Below are 13,140 nucleotides of genomic sequence, written 5' to 3'. Positions count from 1 at the left end.
TGTGATGTGCAGTTGTTGAGCATCGATTGCCACTTTGTCATTTTTTAAAAATTGTAGCTGAATGCCGAATGAATTTTACATTGCAATGAGTCAATATTATGTTTAGTAATACTATCTGAAATGATACTACCTGATAATATATCATTGGCTGCTGATAACGAAACCGTAATTGTATGTGAGTTTACTCACTTTTGAAATCGCCAGGAAAGAGTTATGTTGCGAAGATAGTGATAAAAATGGAATAATGTTAGTTTCGGAAACGCAGTTAGGTTTTGAATCCCTGCAGGATTCAAAGGGGGCGGCATGTTGCGTCACCGTTACCATAGAAATGCAGTTTTTGACCATCTTTCCAGTGTGCATCAGAGTGGTAGCTTGAGTGGATTTTGATTGTCCTTGCTTCGTACATTTTCTACTTTATCATCCCTGTGGAGTCAAGATATCTTCAGTCTGTTATGTTTAGTATTTGTCATTTCAGTATCTGTCATTAAACTACGTGTGTTCTGTAAGTCAATTGCATTATTTTTTATGGTATTATTGCACTAAAGCTCATGTTCTTAGCATGAGATTGGAAGGGGAGATAACCTCATCTTTTTTGGAATAAAACATGGAGAAACAAGCACCATAGAGGGAAAGAAACAATTTTTACCCTGCACTAGATACTGCCTATAGTGAGGCATTTGGTTCTTTGAAAATTTGAACCGCTACTTTTAAGCTCTCATCTTTTTGTAACAATTTGAAAAGCTTTTGTTTTCTTTGCCTAAAAATTGCAGATGTGGTATCACAACCGGCGAATGTGTGTAAAAGTGAAACATTATCTGGTAAAGTTAGGTTCTGGCTCAGTGAGTAAGTTTTATTTTGAATTTTACCTTTACCTGGCTCAAGAAAATAAATGTTTTTCTTAGCGTTATTCAAAGGTGTGAGGATAACTAAAAGATTAGAGTCTTCACCTACAATTATGATTGATGGAGAATTTTCAGAGTAGGTACTGGATGGTTGTATTTACAATGAGCAGGTCAGCATCTTCTTTTGCATGTTCAGTTTTAATACCTGCACTCTCAAACCTCTCTCTTAGTAAAGCTATCAGTCGACTTTTATTTTGCTCGTTCGCGAGGAATTAACTTTGTGTGACAGTCGCTGACATATTCTCTTCAAAAGTAATTTCTGGAGGTGATAATGATTTTGATCTCCGGCAGCGTTCTGCTGTTTTGGTGCTCCTCGCTGCACTATCCTCCAGATATCCATCAAACACTACTGTCGTGTTAGAGGAATAATTTTTCTGCACATACTCAACATGTTTATCAAGTATTTTGGAGTATGTTTCTTGCCGATGGTAGAAAATTTTGGGAACCAAAAATCCTCCATCAATCACACAGACAGAATTTTTCAATTTGACCGCAGTTCCACAAGTCGAAAAAAATTCATAAATCGCTGATTTAAACATTTTTTTGATTCGTCAAAAAGAGCGAATGGATATAGGGAGCCAATACGAATTGAAAGTAACCTTCCAATTGTTTGTCTGATTTTGTAAGGAAAGAATCCTTTGGAAAAGAATTTTTGGATTAATGGGTATTACTTTATTATTTAATTTAACGCTGCAGTTTGTATCAGAAAAAGGTAACATACGGTTGCTCCTTATAAATTTGATTTCACCAAAGTGCCCTCTAGCCCTCTCATTTGCGCCATACCAACTTCACGAGTTTTGAAAGTTAATTTTTGGATCCGCAACAACACCTATGTTAATTGACACGAGATTATCATTTTCAGGGAACGGCGGCTGCAAAGAAAGCCAATCTGTGAACATCCCACAATCGTTATTATCACGGGAGACTCGAGAGGGTCTACTGTCTACGTGTTGCTCTGTTTTGTGCCACGAAATTTGAGAAAAATTTTCAACTGATTGAGACATGCTGGACAAAAAAGGCATAGAAAGTATCCATTTTGCTAAGATAGAATCACTAATACCTCTATCATGGCTGAGTCCCCCAGAACTTTTTAGAGATCTCATTAGAGTTTGCTCAATGGTCATATCTGACCAAATACCTGACCAAAATTTGTTGGAACGTCTGACAGTAAACATTCATCTTTTAACAAAAGAACAATATTCGCCCAGATTAATTTCTTTTTTGAGCTCTAACATGTCCTGTAAGTATAAATGACACGATTTTGCGTACTTTACCTAGCTAACAACCCCCGGACCACCGGCACGACACGGTGTGTAAAAACAGGGCGCGCGCGGAGCGCTCACCGATTCGGTCACCATGCCCCCCTTTCCTCCACGCACTTGGAGTTTGGGATTAATTTTTGAGAAATCACAGATTTTAGGTTCAGAAAGACTTTTCCTCTCTTTCATCGGTTTTTGCTAAGTTGTAACACGCTGGAAACTTGAAAATACCGGTTTTGACCGATTTTGAGCGTAAAAACCCAACTTCGCGACGATCATAACTCGAAAACGGTGGGTCATATGGAAAAAACGTATACCACCTTTTTAATAGGAAATTTTATAAGCATTAGTTGTGCACTGAAGTATATTGACGAAAAAATTACTTTTTTTACCGACCTTTAGGACGAAAACTAATAGGCCTAATTTTAGGCCGAAAAATCCAAGATGGCGGCTAACGCTTCACTTCAGGAATGGTACAAATTTAACCTTTCTTTGCGAACTTCATAATACGTCTTTTAAAAAAATTTCCAGCTTTCCAGCATTTAATTCAATATTACCACCCCCCCCCCCATATGGAGCTATGGTGCCAAACCATCATCAAATCGTCAAAAATCTCAATTATCGGGATCGCAAATTTCCCAATTATGAGATGCGGCAGCACTTAAACTTTAACCATAAATCTGAAACTTGGCCGAAAGTGTTTTCTAACCAAATGGAACACTTTTTCAACCAGAAAACGTAACTTTTCGAGGGTCGAACTTTTTTTGGGACACCCTATTGCCCAAGCTACTGAAAAACTTATAACTTACATGCATGCAGGAAAAAGGTATAAATATACAAATTAAGTATATATCTATTGGGTCAGACCTGGGGGCCGGGCAGCTTCCATGGTTTAACCCTCTTGAGGCGTCTGATTTCGTTTGAGTTATCTATAAGTTGAATTGCCTCAATATTTGGATGGGAATGGAGACAGCGCTGGTGGTTTGTAGCCATTTTTGTGATAAACTGAGAGACTGTCTCCATTCCAAGATCCCTATGAATATCCGAATTACGCTCACTCCAGCGTGCTCTGACAATTTTCCTAAGAGCACGATTTTGTAGTTTTTGAATAGTTTCTAAATTTGTCCGTGCTGCACACCCCCAATTCTGAGTTCCATGGGCCGACATGGAGTGGATTATTTGCGTCTATAGTGAAAGTTTATTATTTACCTATGCTTAGTGAAGATTTTCGACCTAGCAACCAATTTAACTCCTTAAGTTTTTAAACTTAAGACTCGACTAACGACTAACTTAACTTAACTCGACTAACTTAACTTAACTTAACTCGACTAACTTAGGTCGAAAATCTTCACTAAGCATAGATAATAAACTTTCACTATATAAGCAAATAATCTACTCCATGTCGGCCCATGGAACTCAGAATTGGGGGTGTGCAGCACGGACAAATTTAGAAACTATTCAAAAACTACAAAATCGTGCTCTTAGGAAAATTGTCAGAGCACGCTGGAGTGAGCGTAATTCGGATATTCATAGGGATCTTTGGAATGGAGACAGTCTCTCAGTTTATCACAAAAATGGCTACAAACCACCAGCGCTGTCTCCATTCCCATCGAATTGAGGCAATTCAACTTATAGATAACTCAAACGAAATCAGACGCCTCAAGATAGATCTCCTTGCAAGATACTTTGCGTTCCAATCCCCGGCAATCAAGAAGCTCCCGCCGAGCTGATCAATTAGTTTAGCATATTTAATTTCTTCTGAAGAATGATGCAGCAATGAATATAATGCGGCCATTGTTATCTCTGAGTCTCCAAGCGGGACTGTTATTGCTATAGACTGAAAAGTTTTCGTTGCAACTGTATAATTCAAATAGTGTTTTAATCTACGCATAAACAACACACCTGAGCCTGCATGGGCCTTGGATGAGGGGGGGGGGGCGTGATAAAAAGAATAGTTAGGTATGGAGAAAAAGAGTTTTATGATAAGTCTAATTTTTTAAATCAAAAGTAAATCAATGTTGTAATCACTTAAAAATTATATAACTTGGGCTCTGTGTTGAATGATGCCGTTTGCATTCCATGCAACGATTCTGAGGGCTGAGGCATTATTCAGTAGCAAGAGAGGTGAATCACAATAAAAAATTTTACATTATAAGTATCTACAGATTTTTTTTTTCTACTATCAAGAGTGAGTTGATGCTCTACTTTGGGTGAAATCATAGGTATTTAGTATATTATCCAATACTGACATGCAACTGACAATCTGGTTTAACATAGTCATAACCTGCATGAGATCTACTTGTGAGTTATTGGTAGCTGCAGCTGGGGCGTAGGTTCTCGTTTGGGACTGATTTAGGGTATTTGAATTTTTATCCATAGTCTGGGTCTGGTTTGCAGAAATTGTGGGCTTTTCTATTGAATTATCTTTTGATTTTTCTCTAGAAATTGATTCTTTAATGGGAAATCTTTCTTCCGCCGCAACAATTTTGATTGGACAGTCTTTGTAACTAGCAACATGTGCTCCACTACAGTTAAAGCATGTGGAGGAGATATTATGACCTTTTATCGGGCATTGGGTTGATGGGTGGGGTCCAGCACGATTTTCCTTCGGAACCTTAAAGTAGGATGTGATCACGTTAATTTAAGCCCTAAAAGAAAAAATTCGGTCGAGCTCCTGGAAAATAAAATCGATTCGAAGATTTGTAGCCCTGAATTAGCTGAAAATTGATCATTGTGGAGCAGATATCCCATTAGTAAAATGAGGCTGTGTTGTTTTTGATGAGAAATTTAGAGTTTGCTGTATACAAATATACATGATATAGCAAATGGTGTAGAGAAAAGAAAACATCAAAACAAGCACGGACCCAAAAAAATTAAGCATATAAGAAGTAGTACGCCACTATCTCCTGTTGAATTTAAAAAAATTATAAATTTAAAAATGTTGTGAATGCTTGCTTTTCCACATCCTTGCATGAAAACTGTATAGTTGAAATTAAAGTTTTCAAGGAAAGCTGTATTAAGGTAGATTTTCCTGTTACGCCGAAAGTGCACACAGCGTTTTTTCATGTCGCAGATTTTTGGAGGGGGAAAAAAAACAGGGACTAGGTTTCTATAGTGAGCAGGCCTCCGAAGCTAGCCATCAAGATTTCATGGCCACATAGTGAAAGTATAAAGTAGCGAAGAAAAACCTGAATTACGCAAAGCAATTGTTACGCGAAGTATGTGAGTACAATGCGTTACACATGTAATCCTGGCCGCGAATGTGTTATTGTGGCTTTGCTACATATTATAGAAGAATCTAATCTCTCAGAGAATATGCCTCAAATCTAGACCTTTTTTTTGTAGATTATAACTTGCCTTTACTGCTTTTATGCTTACTGTCTTGTACTGCCTTTACTTTACTGCTTTTATATGTATTGCCTCTGCCTTTATATTTACTGCCTTGGCTTTTATATTTTCTTGAATTTATCCTGTTTATTGCTGTGTATTTTTTCTTCAAATATGCTTCTTATGTGCTTCATTTTTTTTTTTTTTGTTCCATGCTTGTTTTGATATATTCTTTGCTCTGCTGCATTTGCTTCATCATGTATATTTGAATACAGTAGACTCTAGTTTTCCTTAAATATGCTTCTTTTTCTTGATTATTTTAAATACTCCTTTAATAGTCTGCAGTAAAGTATGATGAGCATGCTTAGAAAGGCGAAACTTTAACCTCTTAGTACAGAAAATGTTAAGAAGGAAGCAAAGAGAATGGGAGAGTGGACCAGAAAGAAGAAAGGTCAGAAAGTTGGGAAAAACTCTTACAAATAGTATTTTTCGATTCTGAGATACTATGCGCGCATCTACGGCACTGAGCAAAATCAGATAAGCCTATGCATGCAACCGTGAGTCTACCGGGGAGAGTATGCAATATTAGGGGGATTTCTGTACCCTTCCACCCGAACCCCCTTTTAAATACCAAAGTGGACCCGGAGTGCGACCCGGAGACATGCTCATTGATTTGAGTGAATTTGCAAGGCTTTTTCTGTTAGGGGGGTCGGGGGGTCGGGGGGTCGGAGTGTCTCTTTTGAGGGGGAGGGGGGCTTAAAAACTTCTTCACACCCTTCCTCGACTCTGAAAAATTAAAAACAACACAGCCTCATTTTGCTAATGGGATATCTGCTCCAAAATTAGCAATTTTTAGACAATTTAGGGTTAAAAATCTTAAAATCGATATTTTTCCAGGAGCTCGACCGAATTTTTTTGTTTAGGGCTAAAATTAACGTGTCCTTATCCTGCTCTCAGGTTCCGAAGGAAAATTGGTGGTAATGTGTTTTTTCATTTAACTTTGGTTCAAACGAACCGTGCCAGAGCTTAAAACAGAATCTCTGCATAAGGGAGAAACCCTGACATTTTTTACACTGTAATAATACTTGAGGTTTAGCTCTGCAGGCTTCAAAATTAATTATTTGATTACAATTATCTTTGATAGTGAAGACTTTCTCTGTATCCTCACCGTGACCAAACGTAAGCTGATGTAGAAAAATGGTTTTTTTGGGGGGGACCTGTCACGTCAAGAGGATTTCTCATGTTTTAGTCCGACTGAGAAATCTAAATAAATCTTTGACACGGCGAGTTCGTGGGAGAGCGGAACAAAATACGAAGAGATGTTTTAGCGGGTACGTATGTACCTTTATCTTTTTCCAATCAAACTTTTTTAACGATATTATTTCCACTTACTATTTTGAAGCCTTCATCTTTTAAGGATTTAAGAATATCTTCCTCAGGAGTTAGAGGAGACACCCTTTTGCTTATGACTATCAGATCTCTAGTGTTTTTGTTTTCATGAGTGTGCCAATAGATCTCACTTCTATTATTTAATTCTTTAGTTACAGCTCTATATTGTTCTTTGGTAGTAACATTCACTTTCCAGATAGTGCGCATAGCTTTAAGAATGTATTACGAATCATCTCTGATAATGCTGGAGATTAATGTGTGAATTTTATTAACATCTTGAATATTATAAATCTTAGTTGGTGGGGATGGGCTCTGTTTAGCAGTGGAGTCCAATACCTTAGGGGGTACTTCTGCAGTAGAAACATTTTGATTGATCGGTTCTCTGTTGTATCAGTAATTTTAACTTTCTTATCCCGAGTAGAATTGTATTATTTTGGCTTGCAGCTCGATGTAGCATCGTTTTTTCTGGTTTGGTCTATGTTTAGTTGGTCCTCCTCGGGTCTTCTGTAGAGCAGTATTTTTTGTAGAATCACCGTCGTTTTTCTGACACATACAACGTGGTAAATTGGACGTACATGCAGAATAGCCTTCTACATTTTATGAGATCATCACGAATAATTGCCTTAATAGAGGCTCTTTTGAGAGGTGGTTTGCGATGTTGGTTCTGTTGGCGTAGCATCTGTAGGATATACCTACTGAGGGATTGGAGATCCCTGACCATTGTCCAGGAAACACGCAAATCTCCTGAAAACTTTGCACATAATGGTGGCCCATTTGTTGGACGCACTCCATAAAGAGGCTTCTTTAACTGCTCCAATTTTCTTTATCTTTTTTTAGTCTCAGAGACATGAACTTTTTGAACTTACTTTTAGGATGACTAAAATTAATTTGCAGTCTGATTGGCTGCTATACAGGGTGGCCCAGACCTACCGTACCAGGCCTTTTTTTCGGTTAATTTGGGTCGTACGAAGTCCAGGACCGCGGGGATGACTAGGGCATCGACCCCAAGGAATCCGAATTTCATGGTCCCAGAGCCCCCTTGGAGCCTCTTAGGGGGTAAAAGAGGGGTCTGTACTTCAAAAGTCAGGGTTTTTATCAACATTTTGAAATTATCTCATTGGAATCAGAACGTACGGAAATTTTTAACTTACATCGACACCAACAAATCCAAAATTGGCCCATCCGTGTCCAAAATACCGACCCCTAAAGGTGGGGGACAGAGCCCCCTTTCAAAAAAATTCAAGTTCGTTAAATTGACGTGGAGACTCGGAAAAAATGAGCATTCATGGGTAATCGACCCCAAGGAATCCAAATTCAAGGGTCCCGTTCCACAGTGGGGAAAACGACCAATCTAGCCGCTCAAAAGTCGTAATTTCAAGTGTTTGGTAGAAATCTACCAGAGGTTGCATTTCATTCTCAGATATCCACTGACGCCAAATCAGTGATTAAATTCACCAGAATCTTGTTTGTTATCAAAAAATTGATGATGAACCGTGAGCGTTTAAACAGGTAAGACTGGAAGCCCAGATGGAAGACGCTCCAAATGCGTTCCGTACTGATGGTGTTCACGCAACAGATTATGCAATTGATGGTTTTCCAGCATGGCAGAGCCCCTGAGAAGTAAATCAAATCATTTATTTTATTTCCTCATCATTTTTTCTTATATTTTCTATTTCTTTAACACCTGCTCTGAAAAATCTGTGTTTTTAAACTTCAGAGGATTGGAATGTATCAAATACCGGCGAATACCAATATCAGACTTGTACTAGGTGACGCAGAATTTCATGTAGTTTCATAATCTGTAGAGATATCTTGCGGTTTTTTGCGGTTCAGAGAGATAAACGAAGATTAATGGCCCGGCGTCGAGGCGTTTTTGATGCACTAGGCGCGGCGCACATTGGTTCCAGAGCCAGATCTAGGCGGCATTAATTAGAGTATCACCTTTGTTGGCATGCAATACATGTTTTTATATGTTTTTTGGGTCGCTGATCACGAATCTGAAGTCAGTTTTACTCCATCGTTAACTAAAACATGGTAAATTTGCGAAAAATAGCAAATTCACGCTCAAATACCGGAATAATTATTTGACAATTTGGCTTGGAGCTTGCGGTATAATACATGTGACTAATTTAATGATTAATCATCCAAAACGACCAACGATTTTACTATTCTTCATTTTTGGATGGTTATTTGAGAAGGGAGGGAGGGGGGGGTTGCCACGTTGAATAACTGAACGAAGTATACCCGCATGATGCAATTAACACGATCTGTTTTCGGAATCTACTCTTCCATAATTTTGAGGTATAAGAAATGGCAGGATGAAAATAAAGTAAAAAGCGTCCTAATAATACTATTGGATAGGGAGAAAAGGCATTGAACGTGTCGGACACTGGTCCGTTGTTTTTTTAAATTAAAGAGGTTGTAATGTATTTTTTTTTTTTTTTTTTTTTTTTTTTTTTTGATGTACCTACGAATAATCAAGAAGAGCAAGAGTCAGTTTCTGTCCGAAATTCAAGAAATATATTCAAATTCAAAATTAATGTATATTAAAATGTACAACTGAATCTCTTATAATTTGATGAATAATTAACATCATGAACACATTTAGCAATCAAAATAAGAGTCACAAAAAATTACATTGAAAGAAAAATTTCACTGGCTACGAGAGGTGGTGAATATTCTTGCGGGTAATTATCACATTTTATAGATTCAGACAATGGTATGCCAAAAAAAGTAGGTAAAAGTCGCAGCTTTGTTGCATTTATATTTTTTTCTTTTATTCCTTTTCATTGTTATAATTATTGTTTAAGTTATACTTAAATTATTCTTATTTGTTGTTTATTGTTATTTGTTGTTTATAAAATTATTTAGTTATAATGCTATAATTTCTATCTTTTCTTTCTTTTTTCTCCATTAATTTTTCGATTCTTCTTTATTTCTTTTTTCCTCTTCTTTTCTCATGCTGTTTCAGTGTTTGATTTCATTGTCTTTTCACAATTCAAAAAGTATCTTAGTATTAAAAAAACGCCTGTATCGATGAAAATAAATGTTATTGTCTTGTAAACTGAATAGATCTACTAATTTTTAATTTCACATTTTTACTGTACGTAACATTCAATTTTTCAGTGTACAATGCCATTAAGAAGTGATGTTATAATTGATTAGATTGTTTTGAAAGAAGTGTAACGCAACGCAGAAAATCAGATAATTAAGAAAATTCACGTAAAGTGAACCAAAAGTAGGTGTAAAAAGATGGTCCACCAAGCTCTTTGGATTGGGCCATTGTGCGGTGAAAATATAGCCCAAGGGGGGTTGACAAAATATTTTCTTGCCTCAATTTGGGTCCCCCTATCCTTTGGCTACATTTTTAACCCAAGAAACACGAATAAAAATCAAGAGCGTTGACACAGGGACTTTTGAGCGGCTAGATTGGCGTTTTTCCCCACTGTGCGTTCTCCTCAGAGACTTTCCTGATGGGGCACAAGGGTAACCTCCACACCGGTTAAATTTAAAAGTTCAGAGTCCCCCTGTGCCCCACCAGGAAAGTCTCTGAGGACAACGGGACCCTCAAATTTGGATTCCTTGGGGTCGATTACCCATGAATGCTCATTTTTTCCGAGTCTCAACGTCAATTTAACGAACTTGAATTTTTTTGAAAGGGGGCTCTGTCCCCCACCTTTAGGGGTCGGTATTTTGGACACGGATGGGCCAATTTTGGATTTGTTGGTGTCGATGTAAGTTAAAAATTTCCGTACGTTCTGATTCCAATGAGATAATTTCAAAATGTTGATAAAAACCCTGACTTTTGAAGTACAGACCCCTCTTTTACCCCCTAAGAGGCTCCAAGGGGGCTCTGGGACCATGAAATTCGGATTCCTTGGGGTCGATTCCCTAGTCATCCCCGCGGTCCTGGACTTCGTACGACCCAAATTAACCGAAAAAAAGGCCTGGTACAGTAGGTCTGGGCCACCCTGTATATACATCTGCAATTGAATACTTTTCCTCATTAATGTCATACTTTCAAGATCAAATTTTATTCTTAAATGTTTAACTTTTCAGGAGAATTTGTAATGGTACACGCAGTTAGTGTTTCTCATATTGCTGCTGACTGCTTAATTGCCCCTGATGCAAAGATGAGTGATTCTGTGATCTGGTTAATTGTCATCAGAGCTGGTATTTCTCGGACTCACTTATTTCAGGTGCGTTACAGAAGTGTTTGTCCTTTCATTTATCAGATACAGGGTATCCCAAAAGTCCGGTCCACCCCTTCTAAGAATTTACCCGATTCATATTTAGCAACGATACCTAGGGGATATCCATGGATCAATGTAGGGGAGATGTGGCTGAGTTGGGACAGTTTAGTTTTTTCATATGACAGTTGGTAGCAGAACGTCGATTTTTGGTGTGGTGGTACCCCCGAGACATCCAATTAAACAGACCTTGAAACGGGAGCGATTGGCCGTGTTTTGCACTTTTCAGGTGGGATTGTTTTTTTGGAGCCTAAAAGCTCGTATTTTTTTTTTTAGAAAATGACGTGTGGTTCTCAGAGATTTAAACATTTTGCTGATGTTTTTGTACCAATGTTGAGGACAGATCTTCTGTCATTAGCTCCCTTTGCGTTTTCTTCCATATTCCTAACCTCAAATTCTCACCATAAATATTTACGCGGAAGGACTTTCCAGTCTGAGTTGGGACAATGCACTGGTGGAAGAGTTGGGACGGCCCAACTTATAGTATGTACGTTCTCTTCCAAAATGTATTGAAGTTTAGTCGCTGTATGCCAATTTGATGTTACCTACTTAACAAAAATTTAGAATTAGGTATTTGTTCTCAAAAATTAAATTTTTACGTACTGATTTATTACTTTGTCACTACAACTGTCTCATTTTGACTATTATAATAATTTTTCTACCTGTTAAAATAACTTTTTTACGTTATAGGTAAAGCAGTATTGTTTGTATATGCTGCTAAGTGCCCAAGTTCTCATTAAAGTTTAATCTGTTCTTGAATTTGAAGATTTTTCTACTCTGTCCCAACTCTCTCAGGGAGCCGTCCCAACTCTCCCAGGGGGTGTCTGAGTTGGGACACTCTTAAATTTTTTCTATTTAATTTGTAGCAAAGCTCCTATTCGTTCAATTTAGACCAAACCTCGCAGTAAGAAGCATAAGAGTGTGCTAAATAAGAGGATATTTTTAGCTCTGTGATGTTATGCAAATTTTGGGTGCTTTGGGGGAAAATGTAAAAAGTGTCCCAACTCTCCCACACCTCCCCTACGCTACCCTTGGGGCTCCCCACATAGGAGGGGGGGCAGCAGACCCTAACTTCTTTTTTCAAACGATCGGCAACCCCCCCCCCCCCCCAATTTGTGAAACCTCAATCCAAAAGAGATAAAAAAAGAAAATTTCTTTCTCAAATCACATGTGGCCTTCTTGATTTCTGACAAATTGGCGGCTGGTCAAAGTTTAAAGTACGGGAAAATCCAAACCTCCCAAGATTTGGTAGAAGCGTGGTTCACCAAGGAAAGGGGTAATTTTGAACGAGAAAACTGATTTCGGCTCTAATTTTTCGAAAAAATTTGTTTTTTTTCCATATGGCGGCGAACAGGATAACTATATGAATTGCTTACCCATAGATTCGCATTACGGTTGGTTCATAAGGGTCATTTGGCACAAGAAATTTGAATCCGGCAGTAGTTTCTCAAAACATCCATTTTTTGCAAAATGGCGGCCATCGGCGAAAGATGAGCATTGGAGCCACTTATGGGCGGTTTTCCTTCTAACTAATGCTGAATACCTTTTCTCGTGCCACAAAACCAGTCATTTGGTCAAAAAGCAGAATGGCTACCTGCGGGTTGTGGAAAAGCTTGTCTTTTTATCCTCTTTTAATTAAGGTATTACCAAGGGGGATTGTCTTTTGAGAAAAAAGTTAAGGTCCGCAGCCGCCCCCTTCCCCCTCTCCCGTAAGTTAAATTTATACAGTTTTTTGGAAATTCGATAGGTTGTAAGTTTTTAACCCAGTAGCTGTGACCAGTCAGACTTGTCTTGCAACTCTTTAATACCTTAATCTAGAAATGCATGTCAAAATTCTCATACTCTGGGGTTAGAAAATATGGTGCTCATGCTTCGAATACAGGACTGTGCCAGCAAACTTTAACACTGGTTTTTTCAATTCCGCGTTCTTCGTCGGCAAACTTTGAAGTGCTGCATGAAGGGGTCAACTTTAGTACAAGTTGATGTTCTTTGTGCTGAATGATAGAATTATCC

The 13,140-nt window shown here is 38.1% G+C and overlaps 1 protein-coding gene across 4 annotated transcripts in view; it reads left to right on the top strand.

The window, feature by feature from the left end:
- The window catches only part of LOC109033156 (sphingosine kinase 1), a 150,323-nt gene that overhangs the window by 127,087 nt on the left and 10,096 nt on the right, over nt 1-13,140 (top strand). For all 4 annotated transcript variants that reach the window (XM_072297227.1, XM_072297230.1, XM_072297228.1 and 1 more), the window contains one exon: nt 10,937-11,076. In XM_072297227.1, coding sequence (XP_072153328.1) covers nt 10,937-11,076 — 140 coding nt within the window. The remainder of the gene's footprint in view (nt 1-10,936; nt 11,077-13,140) is intronic.

This window comes from Bemisia tabaci, chromosome 2 (assembly GCF_918797505.1).
Source record: "Bemisia tabaci chromosome 2, PGI_BMITA_v3".
NCBI classification, from domain to species: Eukaryota; Metazoa; Arthropoda; class Insecta; order Hemiptera; family Aleyrodidae; genus Bemisia; species Bemisia tabaci.
The sequence above is the reverse complement of the archived record's forward strand: the minus strand, read 5'-3'. Positions and strand labels throughout refer to the sequence as shown.